The sequence below is a fragment of the Colossoma macropomum genome, unplaced genomic scaffold (genome assembly GCF_904425465.1).
Source record: "Colossoma macropomum unplaced genomic scaffold, Colossoma_macropomum, whole genome shotgun sequence".
In the NCBI taxonomy this organism is placed as follows: Eukaryota; Metazoa; Chordata; class Actinopteri; order Characiformes; family Serrasalmidae; genus Colossoma; species Colossoma macropomum.
The window spans coordinates 4,198,288-4,220,332 of NW_023494786.1; the positions used below are offsets into that span (position 1 = coordinate 4,198,288).

Sequence of the window (22,045 nt, forward strand, 5' to 3'; positions counted from 1 at the left end):
TACCTCCAGCTGCTAGTGCTGATGGGTAATGTAGTCTTCTCCCTCCAGCTGCTGATGGGTAATGTAGTCTTCTACCTCCAGCTGCTACGCTGATGGTTAATGTAGGCCTCCCCTCCAGTTGCCAGTGCTGATGGGTAATGTAATCTTCTCCCTCCAGCTGCCAGTGTTGGTGGGTAATGTAGTCTTCTCCCTCCAGCTGTTGATGGGTAATGTAGTCATCTTCTCCAGCTGCTGATGCGTAATGTAGCCTTTCCCTTCCTCTGTCTGTCTCTTTTGACATGAACACACTGCAGTGCTGCTGAACACATGAGCCAAATCACTCACACTCACAACCACTAACAGTAAACAGATTTACATGAACAAAGATAAAGAGTACACACACACACACACACACACACACACACACACACACACACACACTCTCACACACAAGCACTCACACACACTCTCGCACACGCACACAGACACACACACACGCACATGCACACACACACACACACTCTTGCACATGAACACACACACACACACACACACACACTCTTGCACATGAACACACTCACACGCACTCACACACGCGCACACACACACATTCACACACACACACACATGCACACACACGCACACACACATGCACACACACACACACACATGCACACACACACTCACACACACGCACACACACACTCGCACATGAACACACTCTCACACACGCTATCACACGCACACACACTCTCTTGCACATGCACACACACACACACTCTCACACGCACAGACACACACTCTCACACGCACACGCGCACACACACACTCTTGCACACACACACACACACGCACACACACGCACGCACACACACACACTCTCGCGCACGCACGCACACACACACTCTCACAAATGCACACACGTGCACACACACAGTCACACACACTCACTCTAATAACAAAGAGAAAGTGAGGGTGTGAGAGATAGTGAGAGAGAGAGAAGATGACAAGCATGGCATCTTATCTATTTCCTGCTTATCTGTTTAATTAATACTTTCACTGCTGAGGGGTGTGTAGGTGTGTGAGTGTGTGTGTGTGTGTGTATCAGTAGGAGTGTATTGAGGGCAATACTCCAGGAGTCTGTAGCGTTACTGTTATTCACACTAACAGCAGCACATAAACACAGAGAGAGAGAGAGAGAGAGAGAGAGAGAGAGATTGAGAATGGAGAAGAAGAGAGATTTGAGAGAATGAGACTAAAAAGGGAGAGATTGAGAGTATAAGAATGAAGAAAAAGAGGTAGACAGAGTGAGAGAAAGAGAATGAAGAAAAGGAGGGAGGGAGAGTGAGAGAATCAGAATGAAGAAAGGGAATAAAAAATGAAGAAAGAGTAAAAATGAGGAAAAAGAGTGATTTGAGAGAAAGAGAATGAAGAAAAGGAGGGAGGGAGAGTGAGAGAATCAGAATGAAGAAAGGGAATAAAAAATGAAGAAAGAGTAAAAATGAGGAAAAAGAGTGATTTGAGAGAATGAGAATGAAGAAAAGGGAGAGAGAGAGAGAGAGATTGAGAGAATGAGAATAAGGCAGAAGAAAGAGAGAATAAGAATGAGGAAAAAAGAGGAAGACAGTGAATTACTTTGACCTTGCGTGTCGGTGGGTGGGCAGTATGGCGTGAATAATAAAGCCCTCATGAATAATTCATTAGCACACAAACACCTGAGGAGCCGTTACTCACACACATGCACACACACACACGCACACACACACACACTCACACACACACTCACACACACACACACACACACAGATGATGCTCTGTTCATCACTGTCAGTTCAGTCTGCAGTCTGAGCTGATCAGTCCTGCAGCTGAAGACCCCTCAGGATCTGAGATCACTGCAGATACCGTTTCACTTCTCTGAGTCAGAATAAAGAGCCGTATCAGGAGCTCTGATTTATTTCAGAGCAGTCATGAACTTCAGAGGTGATGAATCCCCACTGTCTGATTACTGCTCTGAAAACGTCTGATCTAAACAGCTGATCGTAGTTCAGGTGTCCATCAGTCTCAGACTTTACATCAGAGGATTAAACAGGACAAACAGTCAGCCAACACTGCTCCATTTCAGCCAGTATAGAGAGCATGAGGATCTTCCTTTATCCTCAAACTGTCCCACAGTGCTCTGCAGGAGTCCATCCTTCATTGATTTCCTTCCTTTCTTTCCTTCACTGAGTCCCAGGATCACAGAGTAACATATTAAAAATGTCTGTTTGATACTAAACTTCATTGTTCTATTAATCATCCAGCAAAGCTTGAAAGAAAAATATAGGACACAAATATGATAAAACACAGCTGATCAGATCTGTGTGAGAACTGTGTGGGTGTGGCTGAGGAGCAGCTTGATTGACAGCTCTCTATCCAGCACTCTGAGCCTGCTCTGCCCCTCGTACAGAACTAACATCATCATCCAGCTTTTATGTGATGCTAACTGGACGGAAAAGGTCATAGACAAACAGACAGACAGACGAAGCAACACCTGAATGAATGAACGGACAAACTGATGCACAGATGGACAGATGAACGAATGGTCGGACGAAGCAACGCGCAAACAAATACGAACAGATGTGCAACACGTGAATGAAGGAACAGATGGACAAACAAACAGACGGGCGAAGCAACACGCGAATGAAGGAACAGATGAACAGACATGTGGACGGACGGACAAACAAATGGATAGATGAATGGATAGAAGCAGAGTCCTGCTCCTAGACAAACAAAGACACTGGACTGTTGTCCATTTAGGAAAAGTGACAGTAGCGTGAAGAGCTTCATCACTTCATTCAAGCTGAAACTGCTAAGAACTGAAAAGTTCTTCCACATTTAGCTGGTTGTTCTTCTCTCAGTTTGAGCTGCTTTTGGAGATTCTGATCCTTTTAGCTTTTGTGTAAAAGTTCTTTTTGCTAAAACAGAAGCTGATCTGTCAGTTTGGTTGTCATCACGCCAACAGCAGAAACGACCGTGATTGGCCAGTCAGTTTCTGTCGCTGGTGAAAGTTCACAAAAATCAAACAGGGCGAATTAATCAGTGAGTGTGTTTACATGCACTAAATAATCTGATCATAATCAGATTTCTGCAGTTATCTGATTATTCAAATGGTTGTGTAATCAGCTCAGTCTGATTTCTTAGATCGGAGTAAGGTCTAGAAATCTGATGAAGAAATCTGATAAAGAGGCTGGATTTTAGCGCAGTAATCAGATTTCTCAGTGCATGTAAACTCTTACTCTGATTTCTTTCGGATTTCTCATTCTGAGCATATGCGAAAACAGACCGCGCTACCGGAAATAAGCGACGCTGAAACCAACTACATTCTCGACGAAATGAAGGATTTAAATATTCTTTATCTTCTAGATGAGGTATGTTCATGTTTTCAGGTAAAGTGGCGCGATGTTTAAAAAAAACAAGGCATGAAGTTTGAGTTTTACGTAATGTTTACGCCATGTCTTCTCCTGTGAGTTTATTGGCTGGTTGTAAAGCAGAAATCTGATTACTGTCCGACTCATGTAGACCCGGAGTTTCCTCATTATTTGATTACTAAAGTGCATGTAAACGCGTTGAATAAATTACTGACAAAATCTGATATAAATCTGTCATCTGAATAAATTGCACCAAAAATCGGGTTTGGTGTGTAACAGCCTTTAGATTGAAATGAAACATCTGAATTTGAATGTTTTATTTTGAATTCCTATCGTACCGTCCGAAACTGAATTTTAAGGTCGGTAACCAGGTGACTTACTTAATTAAGTGAAAAAGTTGCGGCATTTTTGACAGAGTTACCTCTGCACAGTCCGGTATCTGAACAATGCGCCGTGTAACATGGTGGACGGAAGGCCTGTTCCTGCTCACACTTTATTCTGCACAGTATCGTCTGGTCAGTTTTATTAGTGAAGATTTAATCAGGATGAACAATTAGCAGCTATAATAAGACTGATGTAGCATGAATATCACCTCAGTGCAGCTAAATGAGTCTGATAACGAGGCTGCTGCGCGTACGCTGCGATAAAGCCTGAAGGACAGTGAGAGGATTATGGTTTAACCTGGATCACCGGGGTTTCCGGTTAAGGGAGGAGATAACACCTGTTATCACCATGGTTACAGACACAGCGCGCGGGGATTCGTTCAGGTATGCGAGTGTGTGTGTAATTAAGGTCAGAGCTGCTGTTATTAATGTTTAGAGGAGATAAGAACACTGTAAACATTTATTCAGCTAATCCCCCCTCAGCACTCTCTCGCTCGCCCTCGCCCTCTCTCTCTCTCCCTCTCTCTCTCTGTCTCTTTCTGTTCCAAATTACAACTTCGATATATATATATATATATATATATATATATATAAATTTATAATCATTTAAGTCAGTAACACAGATCAAAGATAAAGACCAAAGAGCCGTAGAGTTTTACTGAGGCGCTGAGTTAAAGAGCTGCGTTTTCAGATGTTTATTAAAAGTGAGCTCTGAGCTCGACTGTCTAATAAAAGCTGAACTGAGCTCCACAGTTTAGAAGCAGTCTCTCCACGTTTTCTGTGTTTTACTGAACGTGTTCAGAAGGTCAGAATCTGCAGATCTGAGATCATAAACAGACAGACATTCAAGAGCTTTAAGGTCATTTAGAGCTTCAAAAACCAGCAGGACGGATTTAAACTCTCTCTAAAAGATCCAGGCGGTCAGTGCAGTGTGTAGACGGGGTGATATGAGCTCTCTGTGTTGGTGCTGTGAGGATCTGTGCTGCTGCGTTCTGTAAGAAAACAAGAAGTTTCTCTGCGTCGCTCTGAGAGAGAAAAGGCTTTAGTAATTCTCACATGATGAAAAGCTGCTTTAGTGTCTGTGTTTACATGCAGATTAAACAGAGCTCAGCGTCTAAGATCACACCCAGGTTTCTAGTGCAGGTTTGGTAGATGAAGCTAAAGAACCTCATAAAGCATCATGAGTTTCTGTACCAACGATAAATATTTCAGTTTTTTTTTTTTCCTAAGATTTAATTGTAGAAAATTTCGCAACATCCACGGAGAAATATCTGACACACAGCTGGTTAGTCTGTCTACAGAGTCTTAATCATCAATTGTGTGTCATCAGCATAGCTATGAAAATTGATGTTATGTTTTCTAATGACATCATCTAGAGGTCACATGTACAAAGAGAAGAGCAAAGGCCCTAAAACTGAACCCTGCGGAACTCCACGAGAAATGTTATATTTTATTGATGAATGACTTCCAGTGAAACCAAGAACTGTGTGTGTGTATATGTATATAAAGGTATATATTGAGGTGTGTACAGGTGTGTGTAGAAGTATTGATAAAGGTATATATAGAGACGTCTAAAGGTAATTATGTGCAGTGTCAGTGCTCTGTTAGAGAGCTGCTATCACTCTGCAGGTTCAGCTCTGCTTTATCATCTCTGATACAGACCAGCTGTGTGTGTTTCTGTTCATCACTCACACACTTTACCCTCACTTACCCACTCACAGACACACCAGCCGACTCCTGCAGCTCTCGGGACTCCAGCCAACACACTGCACAGTGAGAGTGTGTGTGTGTGTGTGTGGTGTGTGTGTGTGTGTGTGTGTGTGTGTGGTGTGTGTGTGTGTGTGTGTGTGTGTGTGTGTGTGTGTTTGTGTGTGTGCTCAGATGGAGAGTCTCCACCACAAACAGAGCAAACAAAAAGTTCTCATCTTCTCTCATCAGTAAACTTAAACATTTTTAAGAAAACACTCCAGACAAAATGAAGAAAATAAACCACTACATCTGTCGTAAACATGTAAATGTTAATATATATATATATATATATATATATATATATATATATATATATATATGTACAACCTCATATCTCAATTTTTGTTGTTTTTCAGTTTTTGACATAATGTGAAAATGCCTGTTACCCTTTACATTGTGTGTGAATTTCATGATGAATGGACCAAAAGAAATGGATCAAAACAACTTGGCAAAAAGTTTGGTTCCATTGACTTACATTAAAAATAAAGTATGTTTTTTCCTTCTCCTGTTAAGCAGGAGCAAGGATCTTAGGCACCATGAAAACTGCTTTTGTCAGTAAAAAGATTATATAACGTTAGAATAAATACTAATACAAATATGCAGTAGTGAAAATGTGTTTTTGATTGATGACTTGTCGCTGCACTCCAGTCATCACATGGATTTCATCAGTTCCTTCAGCAACAGGTATATTAAATGTAAATAATAGATTGATAAAATGTTATTTTATGGAATAAAAGTCCAGTTCACCTTCCACTTAATAAAGAACAGAAGAAATAAAAATACAACCAAGTGCTAAATATTGGGCTACTGCACTTTCCTGTTAACGGCCACAGTGTGACATAAAATTACATAAAATAGTGTGAGCATTTGTGTTTCTCAATTGCACACTGCTGCCCCATCTCAGAGGGACTGTGTGTGTGTGTGTGTGAGTGTGTGTGTAAACAATGTGTAATTGCTCACCTGCGCCCACACCAAGATTTGTTGATTAATTTAATGAGTGAATAAACAAATATGTACACAAACAGAACAAACAGCAGCTGGATCCACTCAAATAATTCTAATTTTTTACTGTGTGTGTGTGTGTCTGTGTGTGTGTGTCTGTGTGTGTGTGTCTGTGTGTGTGTGTGTGTGTAACAGAGCTGGGTGGAGAGAGTCGAGAAGAACACACTGCTGAGTGACATTCTGGATCTGTCCGAACTCTTCCATCCAGACACCTTCCTCAACGCCCTCAGACAGGAGACCGCCAGGTAACTCACCTGTACACACCTGTACTGACCACTGTGTGGGAGTACAGTCTCTGTCAAAGTTTGGACTCGACTGAATAAATGTGTTTTTTTTAGGGCTGTCAAAGTAAACACGTTAATAACAATAAGTAATTTATTTATGAGACGAATTTAGCGCCATAAACTCGTTCTCCTAGTTTGACCCTTCCGCGGTTGTGCAGGCTGAAGCCCAGATGCAGCGCTGTATGCTGCTCTGATAGAATCCATGATTGTAGCTCTCTCATCAGTCTTTAGACTGCAACCTGAACTACGAGGCATCCACCTATAAGTTTTGCAAGGTGGAAAAGGAGCAGAGATTAACTTTATGGGTGGCAACCAAATCTCAGCTCATACTTATTGTATAAACTTGTAATGTCCAGGCCTCGTGCTAGGCCACCTCCAGCCACCAAGGGGAGACAGGGCACCACTAAGGGGTAATTAGGGCAGAGTGGTAATAGCTGTGGGCACCCTACTTAAGGGTGCCCACACACTGCCACATTGCCAGTCTTGGTTCACGCTGCCACGTGCACGTCTCTGACTAAGCCGGTAATTTCGCTATTGTCTCCTCTCTCAAGTCTTGAGTACTGGTTTCTTGAATATCTTTCAGCGTAAGTAGAAAAACAAAGTGCCCTTTTGGTGACTTCTTTTTTTTGGCCTTAACCTCTCTCCTTTTGTTTATCAATCCTTCCGTGAGACTTTCTATAGCGTTGCTGTGGTAGCTCAGCGGTAAAGCACTAGCCCCCACATCGCGATGTTGCAATTTCAAGTCTTGCTTGGTGCAACCTAGCTTTTCTTTTTTTCCACGCTCTCGAGTCTGTACTGCTCTGCACTTGAGTCCAACTCTTGTGCTTAGCCAGAGGTTTACCCCGTAGCACTCCGGTATCTGAAGCAGGGAGCCACCAGTTCGCTCGGGGTAAGCCAGCCGTCTCACTACAAAACTAAATAAACTAGCTTTGGGAGGAGAAAGACAGAGAGAAAAAGTCTATCAGGTTTCATTCTTCATACTCAGGCCATGTAAACATTAGCAGTGGTAGCAATTACCTTGAACAACTAGCAAACAGAGACACAACTTCATACTGAAGGATGCCTAAACTGGTCATTAAAGACAGTACAGAGACAGATAAAACACAAAAAATGTAAGAACATTTGTTTCCAGTGACATGATTAGGGTCATCAAACACTGAGCAATTAGAAAATCATAGAAAACGTGTGGCCAAAATGCCAATAATCGAATTCCTGTTCTTTGACAAAAGGCCAGGCCAGTGTAGTAAGCAGTAATTAAAACCTCACTTTACTCAGTCTGAGGTCATTAAATAACAAAACTCTTCTGATTTGAGGTCTTATTAAAGAACATAAGCTTGATTTTATATTTTAGAAACGTACCTCAGTGAAAATGGTGCAGCAAGTCTACTTAAAGCTGTTCCTGAAAACTACAGATGTATGTATACCTTAAGACGGGCAGACGAGGAGGAGGAGTGGCCTGCATTTATGATAGTGACTTCAACTGCAAAAATAGTACTGTTGGTGAATTCATGTCTTTTGAGTGTTGCAATCAACCTTTTTTCTTCTGTGTTATTAATTGTAATATATAGACCTCCAAAGTGAAACAGTAATTTTTTGGCAGAAATTGTGATACTAATATCATTTTTATCCACAATTTGCTATGATAAAATTCTTCTTTCTGGAAAGACTTCAAGTTACATATCGATAATCCATCAGAGAGCAATGCATTAGAATTCACTAGACTTCTAAAGACATTTGATTTGAAGCAGCACGTGGGCAGCTCTACCCACAAGATCGGTCACATCCTGGATCTGGGCATCACTAAAGGTTTCTGCACAAACGTGTCCCTTATTTCTGATGTTTTCATATCAGGCCATTTCTGTATATTCTTTCAAGTCACCATTGAAGTGAGGAAGAAAGTGTCGGAAAACTGTTTAAAAAAGCATTAACACTGACACAGAAACAGTTGAGAAGATTGAAAACATTTATAATAGTTCACTGAATACTGCATCCTGTAATGATCTGGTCTCTGATTTAAATACTAGATTAAAGGAAACTCTTGACACTCTCACTCCAGTCAAATGGAAGAAAATCCTGCATACTCATAAAAATCCATGTATGAATGCGGAAATACACCAGCTTAAGAGAAACTGTTGTAAATCAGACGCTTATGGAGGAAAAGTAAACTGCAAGTGCATTAAAATATTCAAAGAGCAGATTTTAATCTAATTAACCACAACTTTTTTGCTACTGTGTCTCATGGTGAGTTATCTTCTAAAATTTTTGAAGAGTTTGCAATTCATTTTCAAAATAAAATATACTTGATAAGCCGACTGTAACAAGCTCCTATAACCTTGCTGATAAGCCACCCACATTAGTGATAACATCTTTATCTGTTATCAATCAGCAGGAGCTTACCGCCATAGATACCAATTTCATGATGCACAGGAACGTCATGAGCTTCATGATCTTGTGCTGACGTTGCTTGGAGGCAACAGTTTGGAAACTGCATTCACTCTGTGGAAATCGCATTATTTTCATGTTCAGGTTTTACGCTTGCACAATTAAAATATTGTTGTAAGTAATAAACATAAATACACTCGTAATAAACACAAAAATACACTCAACACTCACTGAAACTAAAATAAAAATTAAAAATTCAGTTTTTAAAACTATATTAATGTTGTCGTTTACAGTGGTCAGTTTGGAGTTTGTGAGTGAGGTTTGTGTGCAGGTATACGTGGATAAATTTGTAATGTATTTTGTATCTTGCTCAGGTCTATGGGCTGCTCTATGGACAGTCTGAAGTTTGTGGCATCATGGAAGAGTCAGATAGCTGGAGCCAAACTACAAGTGAAGGTACACACACATTGAGTTTGTTATCCTTGTACAGTTCTTTCAGTTAGTTATCTTTGGACAGGTCTCTTTGGTTAGTTATCCGTGGACAGGTCTCTCTGGTTAGTTATCCTTGGACAGGTCTCTCTGGTTAGTTATCCTTGGACAGGTCTATTTTGTTAGTAATCCTTGGACAGGTCTCTCTGGTTAGTTATCCTTGGACAGGTCTCTGGTTAGTTATCCTTGGACAGGTCTCTTTGGTTAATTATCCTTAGTCAGGTCTTTTTGGTTAGTTACCCATGAACAGGTCTTAGATTAGTTATACTTGAATAAGTCTCTTTGGTTAGTTACATTTAGACAGGTCTCTGGTTAGTTATCCTTTATCAGATCTCTTTGATTGCTTATTTGGTTATCTTAATCAGGGCTTTTTGGTTAGTTATCTTTGGACAGGTCTCTTTGGTTAGTTAACCTCAGACAGGTCTCTAGTTAGTTATCCTTGGGCAAGTCTCTTTGGTTAGTTATCCATGGACAGGTCTCTGGTTAGTTATCATTGGACAGGTCTCTCTGCTTAGTTATTCTTGATCAGTTCTAGTTGGTTAGTTATCCTTGGACAGGTGTCTGGTAGGTTATCTTTAGTCTGGTCTCTATGGTTAGTTATTCTTGATCAGTTCTAGTTGGTTAGTTATCCTTGGACAGGTGTCTGTGCTTAGTTATCCTTGGACAGGTCTCTGGTAGGTTATCTTTAGTCTGGTCTCTATGGTTAGTTATCCTTGGACAGGTCTCTGGTTAGTTATTTTTGGTCAGTTCTCTTTGGTAAGTTATCCTTGGTCAGGTCTCTGGTAGGTCATCTTTAGTCAGGTCTCTGTGGTTAGTTATTCTTGGACAGGTGTCTTTGCTTAGTTATCCTTAACAGTTACCCTGTGATTAGTTATCCTGGGACAGGCTCTCTGGTTAGTTATCCTTGGACAGGTCTTGAAATACATATAAAACATGAAACCGTTTCACTGAATTACATTGTAGCCCCCTCTCCGTGTGTGTGTATATTTGTGTGTAGGTTGGGGGGCTGCAGTTGGAGGGCTGTATGTTTGACGGGAACCGTTTGAGTGAGAACCAGCATGATTCTCCCAGTGTTTCTGCTGTTCCTGCATGCTACATGGCCTGGATTCCACAGGTACCTACACACACACTCACACACTAGATTATCATCTGCAGAATTATGGTCATAAACATTATCATCATGATCCAAATTCAGTTATGAATTGCATGTGAATGCCGCAGAGCATTACCATATAGCTCACATTTTCACTGATGGTAATTAACATTCAGTAATATTAATATTAACACTCTTAACAACCTACTTTCATTTGGTTGGAAAACAAAATATTGCCTAACTAGTTGGCAATTTTCCTGAACGAGTTCTCATTTTACTCTCTGCTCTCATGTAGAGTAGTTAATTAGTGATGTTCTGCTTACATGGTCTGTAATATAGTGCAGTTTCTTCTAACCATAGTTTAGAGTGATTGTACAAAAGGAAATGGTTAGAGTAAAGGCAAAACAAACAAAAACATTATTTAAATTATATCACAGATGAAATCAATTATCAGCCCAGGCTAATAGCTTGTATTTTTAAAAAAATATAAAGACTTTTTTCTGTGCCTGAGTGTTTAAAGTCATGGTGTTAAATTATCACTGGAGCCAAAGCAGAACCTCACAAGTAACTTAATAAATTGTGTGTGTGTGTTTCAGAGTGTTCCAGGTAGTTATTCCCCAGAGGAGTGTGTGTGGTTGCCGGTGTATACGAGTGCAGAGAGAGTGCGTGTGGTCACTAACGTCCAGCTGCCCTGCGGAGGAAATCAGGACCAGTGGATCCAGTGTGGCGCCGCACTGTTCCTCAAACAGCAGTAACACATAGTCCATGTGGGTTGAATTATATTGTTGTACAAAATGAGTAACTCTGCTTAAATATTTAAAATGTCTTTATAAATTTGTCACTGAAGGCTGTATTTTACTAATTGGTTTATGAGCTGTGTATTTATGAACGCTGTGCTGGTAAAAACCCTTCCACTCCTGGGAAATAATACATCAAATAAATAATTAATGCATTCTAGGAAAAAAGTATTGTGTGTGTATATTAGAGGAAGAGAAACAGTAGATTCTGCCAGTTTTTCGTAGTTGAGTGGTAGAGATGTTAACAAAGTCATTCAGAGTGGTTTGGGGACTATTTTGCTCCCTGCATGTATCCCTCCAACGTGAGGGATCAAAACTATCATAAACCAGTCATCAGGCAGTGAATTCATAACCATTTCATGTAGTAACTTTCTGTGAGGGAGCTTTTAGAGGTGGACGTCTGGTTCCTATCACCACCACTGTGAACAATTCCGACTCAGTAAGTTTCTCTAGAAAGTTTGTTTACATCCTAACCATTTAATTATGCAGAGTCCCAGAGGAGTCTCTCTCTCTCTCTCTCTCTCTCTCTCTACGAACGTTAGCAGTGACATAGTTGCCAAGTTAATTATCATGAATGTAAACAGAGTGGAAATCATTAATCAGGGCTGTTCCGCTTCTGAGCTTTCTGATTTAGATCAAAGCTGAATATAAGAAAGACTAGAAGACTGTAAATCATTAACGATTATCAGAAGCGCCTGACGACCTTTGGAGTTCTCCTTTAATGAAAAAGAACTGTAGGGGAAACTCAAGAACCCACAAACTCCATCTAATGTGAACGGAAAACTGTTTATCATCCTGGCCCTGTATTGCAGAAACATTCTCTGAAATCTGACCTGTTTAGTCTCTTCAGTATGGACTGAATTCAGGACTGTAGCTATTCCAGAATAACAGTTCCTGACTTCATAATCTCATCATTACCTCACTACACTACAACCACCACTACAACCCTCCCTCCTTTAGACCAGTCTGCTCTGAGAATAAGTAGATCTATACAGAACAGAAAGAGGTATTAGCAAACAACAGTTATCAATCAATATTTACTCCTCTGCTGACAAACTTAAGCATAGTGCCTCAAAAATGATTAAGAATACAGTTATTAATTTGATCAGCTGCATCAGGCCCTTTCTAACTGGCTCCCTCAGATTTCTTTTATATGTTTTCAAATATTAAATATTATTTATACTCTGGCTTGGCTGAATGCTTAGTTATTTTCTGAGAGATGTGCATCCATATCGCCCAGCATGCCCAGCTAATCAACATTTAAAGTCAAAATTTAAACAATAGTCAATATCAGTCTACTGCTGTCCATTCTGCATTATTCAGAGCTGTAACTAAACCTGACTGAGAGTCTAGACCATCACTGTCCTGTTTAAAATAATGAGCTCCTATGAGGAGTGAGCATCATGCCCAGATACCGTCTGGACTGGACTGGACTCCACAGAGGCCGCCGCTGCAAAGTGTGAGCTTCATTTCGTACATGTGCATATAAGTAAATAAGTTAAGTTATCCTTTATTAGTCCCACAAGATGGAAATTCACCTCCGCATTTAACCCATCTGTGCAGTGAAACACCACATACACACTAATGAACACAAACACTAGAGGGCAGAGAGCACATGTGCCCAGAGCGGTGGACAGCCCTATCCACAGCACCCGGGGAGCAGTTAGGGGTTAGGTGTTTTGCTCAAGGGCACTTCAGTCACGTACTGTCAACTCAGGGGATTGAACCAGCGACCTTCCGGTCACAAGGAACATGTCACAGTATGATCCACTCACAATATGAACACGTTTCCGCACGACGTAGTTATTTTTTCCCAGCTGCAGTTTGTAAACAGGCAGATTAACAAAGCTATTAGCATAAATTGTTATAAACAGTGCTTTATTTGTGCCAGTGATAATTCTCTGACTCTGCAGTTAGAATCACATTTTATCCAATTTTCTCTCATTACCTCTGTTTGTCGATAAAACTTGCCAAATAAAATATTACAGTGATGGTGGGAATATTGAGGAGAAGGAGTTCAGTTTGTGGCTGTTTATTAGGAGAAATAACATTAGCGCACTCGGCTAAATCGTTTGAGAAATGGAGACTGAAACTGGGGGTCGGTGAAGCCCCATTAAACAGCAGGGGGCGCTCTCACAGTATTCACAACTCTGCAACTTCGAGTTCATCACTCTTTTTTTGTTTTGATATAATGTCGGCTGCTAGGTAACAGATGACTAATTATCAAACTCGATCAAGTAGTTTAGGATTTTCTAACTTGAGGTGAGAAATAAGACCGCCTACAGCAGTTTAGCCCCACCCATTCAGCTACAGCAGTTTAGTCCCACCATTCAGCTACAGCAGTTTAGCTCCACCATTCAGTCTACAGCAGTTTAGCCCCACCATTCAGCTACAGCAGTTTAGCTCCACCATTCAGCTACAGCAGTTTAGCTCCACCATTCAGTCTACAGCAGTTTAGCTCCACCATTCAGTCTACAGCAGTTTAGCCCCACCATTCAGTCTACAGCAGTTTAGCTCCACCATTCAGTCTACAGCAGTTTAGCTCCACCATTCAGCTACAGCAGTTTAGCTCCACCATTCAGCTACAGCAGTTTAGCTCCACCATTCAGTCTACAGCAGTTTAGCTCCACCATTCAGTCTACAGCAGTTTAGCTCCACCATTCAGCTACAGCAGTTTAGCTCCACCCATGCAGCCTACAGGAGTTAAGCCCAGACTGCTTTTGAACAAGAATAATACAGGGCAGCCAATGAGAGCAGAGCTCATTTACATATATTAGTGTTGGTGCCTGATTTGTCACAGTATCATTTCTGCTGCAGTACAGTGTTTGTTTATCTCCTGCACTAACAGCACCTGGTGTGTAGGTGCAGTTTTATATCTGCAGAACCTCCAGCCTGCTCAGAGACGGAGAGGCAGGATTCACACTAACAATCATCTCGTTTAACGCTGCCACACTTCAGGACTCCTCTCGTTACCATGGAAACAAAGGAATGGGAGAAGTGGTGAAAGTTACTGCAAACTTTTCTCCTTTTCTCTTCTTGTTTCCTCTGTTTTCTCCTCCCTGTTCGATGGCTTCTCCTGTTTATTCCTTTTCTCAGATGGTTCTTCCATCCTGCAGTGCAGGAGTCTGTCCAAAACACTGCAATAAAGGCAGCCAGACTAGAAAGAAGGCTCTGTTCTTAAAACTATGACCTGGGCAACTCATCGACTTAACCGACATTGATCATCTAAAGTTCTACTTTAACTGTTCTACAGTTTCTCATTAGGCTGAATGAATAACCGACTCTAAATGTAGGTATTGTGATATAAACCGAGTCTGTTCTACAGTTTCTCATTAGGCTGAATGAATAACCGACTCTAAATGTAGGTATTGTGATATAAACTGAGTCTGTTCTACAGTTTCTCATTAGGCTGAATGAATAACCGACTCTAAATGTAGGTATTGTGATATAAACTGAGTCTGTTCTACAGTTTCTCATTAGGCTGAATGAATAACTGACTCTAAATGTAGGTATTGTGATATAAACCGAGTCTGTTCTACAGTTTCTCATTAGGCTGAATGAATAACCGACTCTAAATGTAGGTATTGTGATATAAACCGTGTCTGTTCTGCAGTTTCTCATTAGGCTGAATGAATAACCGACTCTAAATGTAGGTATTGTGATATAAACTGAGTCTGTTGTACAGTTTCTCATTAGGCTGAATGAATAACCGACTCTAAATGTAGGTATTGTGATATAAACTGAGTCTGTTCTACAGTTTCTCATTAGGCTGAATGAATAACCGACTCTAAATGTAGGTATTGTGATATAAACCGAGTCTGTTCTACAGTTTCTCATTAGGCTGAATGAATAACCGACTCTAAATGTGAAATAGCTGCTGTTTCTGAAAGAAGGTCCCGTTTGGTTCCTTGAGGCTGTTGGTCAGTGAGTGTAATTGGACTGGACTCTAATGCGGCCTAAATTATCTTTACCTGAGGCGCAGGTACCTGACCTGCAGTAAATATTCAACACCCGGGGGAAGGTTAATCTGACTCGCATACACACACGTTTGTTTCTGTGAATTGTGGGGACATTACATAGACTTCAATTCATTTCCTCGAGAGTATAGAAATTTGCAGATCACAGTAAAAATTCTTGAATATAACAGAAACTAGACGGTTCATTAAAAGCTGAAGTGAAGCTTTTCAGATCAGTATCTACTGAGAATGCATCATAATCAAACTGAATCACAACTGAATCGTGATGAAGTCTGAGCTCTGATGATGGACTGATTCATTTCCCAAAGAATCATAACTGAGTCGATTCGCTCTGAGATCAGAGATTCACACTGTTCATCTGTTTTATCCTCCTTTAATATTTCCCTGATAAACTGGTCACACCTGGCCAGGTGAGGGTGCAGTAGAGCAAAAACACCTCCACACCAGTGAGAGAGAGAGAACAGAGAGAGAGAGAGAGACAGAGAGCGATAGCACCATAAGCACCTGCAGATCTTTCAGCGCTCAGCGCTCCAGCGGGTCGTTTCCTCTGAGGACGTCGCTCACAGAGAGGCATTAATGATTTCCATCCAGCAGAAGTTCAGAGTGTTACAGCAGCACCTGAGTGCAAAACAGGAAACAGAGGGCCTGGAACGCTGCAGTTTAGGAAGTCAGAAAAAAACAGCTCTCTGTGTCGGCTGCAGGCTCTGTGAATGGACCAAGAAAAAGATGTGGACCGTCAACATGCAGCCAATCAGGACAAAGAGGAGTATTCACTCACCTGTCGACCAATCAGAATAAAGAGTTGTTACCTGTCGCCCAATCAGGACAAGCATTTTTTAAAGTAGTGGGGCCTGTTTGGCTTTGGAGTGAACATTGGAGGCAAGGCTTTGGAGTGAATATTGGAGGCAGGGCTTCAGAGTAAACACTGGAACAGGGCTTTGGAGTCAACATTGGAGGCAGGGTTTTGGAGTGGACATTTGGGGGCAGGGCTTGGAGTGAACATTGGGGACAGGGCTTTGGAGTGAACACTGGGGGCAGAGTTTTGGAGTGAACACTGAGGACGAGGCTTTGGAGTGAACACTGAGGACAGGGCTTTGGAGTGAACACTGAGGACGAGGCTTTGGAGTGAACACTGAGACGAGGCCTTGGAGTGAACAGTGGGGGCGGGGCTTTGGAGTAAACAATGGAGACAGGGCTGTGGAGTAAACACTGAGGATGAGGCTTTGGTGTGAACAATGGGGGTGGGGCTTTGGAGTGAATATTGGAGGCAGGGTTTTGGAGTGGACATTTGGGGCAGGGCTTAGAGTGAACATTGGGGACAGGGCTTTGAAGTGAACACTGAGGACAGAGCTTTGGAGTGAACACTGAGGATGAGGCTTTGGAGTGAACACTGAGGACGAGGCTTTGGAGTGAACACTGAGGACAGAGCTTTGGAGTGAACACTGAGGATGAGGCTTTGGAGTGAACACTGAGGACAGGGCTTTGGAGTGAACACTGAGGACGAGGCTTTGGAGTGAACACTGAGACGAGGCCTTGGAGTGAACAGTGGGGGCGGGGCTTTGGAGTAAACAATGGAGACAGGGCTGTGGAGTAAACACTGAGGATGAGGCTTTGGTGTGAACAATGGGGGTGGGGCTTTGGAGTGAATATTGGAGGCAGGGTTTTGGAGTGGACATTTGGGGCAGGGCTTAGAGTGAACATTGGGGACAGGGCTTTGAAGTGAACACTGGGGGCAGAGCTTTGGAGTGAACACTGAGGATGAGGCTTTGGAGTGAACACTGAGGACGAGGTTTTGGAGTGAACACTGAGGATGAGGCTTTGGAGTGAACACTGAGGACAAGGCTTTGGAGTGAACACTGAGGACAGGGCTTTGGAGTGAACACTGAGGACAGAGCTTTGGAGTGAACACTGAGGACAGGGCTTTGGAGTGAGCACTGAGGACGAGGCTTTGGAGTGAACACTGAGGACAGGGCTTTGGAGTGAACACTGAGGACAGAGCTTTGGAGTGAACACTTGGGACGAGGCTTTGGAGTGAACACTGAGGACAGGGCTTTGGAGTGAGCACTGAGGATGAGGCTTTGGAGTGAACACTGAGGACAGGGCTTTGGAGTGAACACTGAGGCCGAGGCTTTGGAGTGAACAGTGGGGGCGGGGCTTTGGAGTGAACACTGAGGACAGGGCTTTGGAGTGAACACTGAGGCCAAGGCTTTGGAGTGAACAGTGGGGGCGGGGCTTTGGAGTGAACACTTGGGGCGGGGCTGTATTTGTTGAGAATGTCTGTAATGCAGAGTTGCTCATTACTGCGTCTTAAGTCTGAAATTTGCCGTATGGAAAAAAATATTTTTGGCTAAAATTGAAGGAAAATGGTGAAAAATTCCCAGGACCGCTCCTTCTTCCACCCCACCCCAACACACACACACACACTCACACTCACACACTCCCCGACTTCCATATAGAGTTGTCCCCACTATGCAACAAAAACCAGAGCGTCTGTGTCTGTTTAATGATAAATTGTTGTAATTCCACTTTAATTGTCTGTCCAGGTCGTAGATAGAGAGTCAGTGAACATCCCTCAGAGAGAGAGAGAGAGAGAGAGAGGAATGAGAATGTAGAGAGAGAGAGAGAGAGAGAGAGAGAGAGAGAGAGGAATGAGAATGTAGAGAGAGAGAGAGAGAGAGAGAGAGAGGAATGAGAATGTAGAGAGAGAGAGAGAGAAAGAGAGAGAGAGAGAGGAATGAGAATGTAGAGAGAGAGAGAGAGAGAGAGAGAGAGAGAGGAATGAGAATGTAGAGAGAGAGAGAGAGAGAGAGGAATGAGAATGTAGAGAGAGAAAGAGAGAGAGAGAGAGGAATGAGAATGTAGAGAGAGAGAGAGAGAAAGAGAGAGAGAGAGAGAGAGAGGAATGAGAATGTAGAGAGAGAGAGAAAGAGAGAGAGAGAGAGAGAGAGAGAGAGGAATGAGAATGTAGAGAGAGAGAGAGGTGCATGTGATTGAGTTAATTAATGGGCCGGATGTAGTGGAGGGTGGAGGAAGAATGGAAAGATTTAATAAACGAGTGTGATCACTCTCTCCGTGATGAAGATGACTCACCCTCCTCCTCCTCTTCTGCAGGGTGATGACATCATTACTGCAGGTCGGAGAGTTCACACACCCCTCTGATTCTTCTCTTCTTTTATCCCTCTTCCTCTTTCTCTCTGTCTTTACTCTCTCTATACCTCTCTCTATACCTCTCTCTCTCTCTCTCTCTCTCTATATATATATCTCTCTCTATGCCTCTCTCTCTCCCTCTCTCTCTGCTCTCTCTAAGCCGCTCTCCCTCTCTCTACCTCTCTCTACTCTCTCTATGCCGCTCTCCCTCTCTCTCCTCTGTCTATGCCTCTCTCTCTGTCTCTCTCTCTCCTCTCTATGCCTCTCTTTCTCTTCTTTCTCTATGCCTCTCTCTTCCTCCCTCTCTCTCCGTCTCCTGTTTCTCTCTCTCTTTCACTCAGTTAACTGTATCAGTGACGTTTTTAGTGATAGAAGTTGATTAAAACAATGAACTACTGAACACACACACACACACACACACACACATACACTTTCATACACACACACTTTCATACACACACACACACACACACACACACACACACACACATACACACACACACACACACACACACACACACACTTTCATAGACTCACAAGCACACACACTTTCATACACACACACACACTTTCATACACACACACACACACTTTCATACACACACTTTCATACACACACACACACACTTTCATACACACACACACACTTTCATACACACACACTTTCACACACACTAACGTTTCCTTAACGCGCTACAGGACGCACCACTAAACCAGTGTAAAAGTTGATGCTCATCAGTGCAGCAGAGCTTTACCTGCTGTGTTCAGGCTGAAGAGGAAGCCACTGACATGGACCCAAACAGACCATCCGACTATCCTTCAGATACTGCTTACACTTGGAATGTAATCCTGTTTACAGCCACTGTGGGTTAAATCACAGCCCGGTCATTTTAACGTTGGTTAAGGGTCATTCGCTTCTAGACGAGGTACACTGTTCTCTGCTCAGTGGATGGACAAACGCTGAATCAAATACACAGTTGCTAGGCTAAACGCTGAATTACATACACAGTTGCTAAGCTAAACGCTGAATCAAATACATGGTTGCTAAGCTAAATGCTGAATTAAATGCAATTAAATATACAACCCCAATTCCAAACAATTCCAAAAAAGTTGGGACGCTGTGTAAAATGTAAATAAACGTAAATAAAACCGAATGTAATGATTTGTAAATCTCATAGACCCATATTTTATTCACAATAGAACATAGAACACATATCAGATGTTGAGAGTGAGACATTTTACCATTTCATGAAAAACATGAACTCATTTAGAACTTGATGGCAGCAACACATCTCAGAAAAGTCAGGACGGGGCAGCAAAAGGCTGGAAAAGTAAGTGGTACTAATAAAAACAGCTGGAGGAGCAATTTGCAACTAACTCACATGACTGGGTATAGAAAGAACATTTTAGAGAGGCAGAGTGTCTCAGAAGGAAAGATGGGCAGAGTTTCACCAAACTGAGAAAAACGTGTCTAAAAATTGTGGAAAAATTTCAGAAAAATGTTCCTCAACGTAACATTGCAAAGACTTTTGGTATCTCACCTTGTACAGTACATAATATCATTAAAAGATTCAGAGCATCTGGAGGAATCCCTGTACGCAAGGGACAAGGTCGACGGTCAGTATTGGATGTTCGTGATCTTCGGGCCCTCAGACGGCACTGCGTTGAAAACAGGCATGATTCTGTAGTGGAAATCACTGCATGGGCTCAGGAACACTTCCAGAAATCACTGTCTGTGAACACAGTTCACCGTCAATCGACAAATGCAGGTTAAAGCTGTATCTTGCAAAGAAGAAGCCATATGTCAACACGATCCAGAAACACCGCCACCTTCTCTGGGCCCGAGCTCATTTAAGAAGGACTGAGGGGAGGTGGAAAAGTGTCCTGTGGCCCAATGAATCAACATTGGAAATAATGGACACTGCATCCTCCAGACTAAAGACCTCCCAGCTTGTTATTAGCTCACAGTTCAAAAGCCAGCATCCATGATGGTTTGGGGGAGCATTAGTGCACATGGCATGGGTGTCTTGCACATCTGTGAATGAAATATACAGCTTTGGCAACATGTGCTCCCATCCAGACCACACACTTCATCCATCACAACAGCATGGCTTCGCAGAAGAAGAGTCCAGCAGCTGAACTGACCTGCCTGCAGTCCAGACCTTTCACCAACAGAAAACATTTGGTGCATCATGAAACAAAAAATCCGACAAAGAAGACCCAGGAATCAGGAGACTCCAACATCAGACAAGAATGGGACAACATTCCTATCCCAAAACTCCAGCGACTGGTCTCCTCACTTCCCAGACATTTACAGACTGTTGTTAAAGAAGAGGGGATGCTACACGATGGTAGACGCGGCCCAGTCCCAACTTTTCTGAGATGTGTTGCTGCCATCAAGTTCTAAATGAGTTCATGTTTTTCATGAAATGGTAAAATGTCTCACTTTCAACTTCTGATATGTGTTCTGTGCTCTACTGTGAATGAAATATGGGTCTATGAGATTCGCAAATCATCAAATTCTGTTTTTATTTACACAGCGTCCCAACTTTTTTGGAATTGGGGTCGTAAATAAATAAGTGAATAAATGAAATGTATCTTTTGATTTTCATTGAGTTACATCATAATTTAAATGTGTTCACTTGTCAGTTACATAATTACATGCACATTTGATTTAAATTGTCAAATGTGTTTACATAATTATAGTTCACATTTATTTACATTTACAGTCAATTTATTTTACATAATTATGTAAATGTATTTCCTGCTTTGGTTTGATGTGTAAAGTAGTCTTCAGTGCTTTATTCATGTAGAAGTGATGTGGATGTTTGTGTGAAGTAAGTTCAGATCAGAACTCTGTTCAGCGTGGCTTTGGCAATAATGGCTAATTACAGCTGAAGCTAATGAAGCTAATTTAACTCTGAATCTGCTTTGATGAGAATCACACAAACTCACTCTCGTCCACACTGAGCAGCTGATGTAAATACAGTCGGACGGTTGTGTCATCACTCGTTCACACTGACCACAAACACACAGCCTTCCTCTCTGCTCCTCATCCTCACCCCGTCACGCCGAGCCTGCTGGGCTTCTGCTGATGCAAGACTGATGAGAACCCAGCAACACACACACACACACACACACACACACACACACACTGACGCAAAGCTGTGAAAACAATCACACGCTGTGACAAAACCTGCACTTCAGATAATACATAATAATATACACACCTTAGCCACTTTATCAGAAACACCCAGCTTCTACTTCCACTAACTGGCCACTTTATCAGAAACACCCACCTTCTACTTCCACTAACTGGCCACTTTATCAGAAACACCCTCCTTCTACTTCCACTA

At 42.1% G+C, this 22,045-nt stretch overlaps 1 protein-coding gene across 1 annotated transcript in view; it reads left to right on the forward strand.

Moving 5' to 3' along the window:
• Positions 1-11,879, forward strand: part of LOC118798728 (cytoplasmic dynein 2 heavy chain 1) — a 154,819-nt gene extending 142,940 nt beyond the window's left edge. The window contains 4 exon segments of the mRNA XM_036558254.1: positions 6,656-6,765; positions 9,561-9,642; positions 10,673-10,789; positions 11,365-11,879. Coding sequence (XP_036414147.1) covers positions 6,656-6,765; positions 9,561-9,642; positions 10,673-10,789; positions 11,365-11,523 — 468 coding nt within the window. The 3' untranslated portion in view covers positions 11,524-11,879.
• The last annotated feature ends 10,166 nt before the right edge of the window (positions 11,880-22,045 follow it).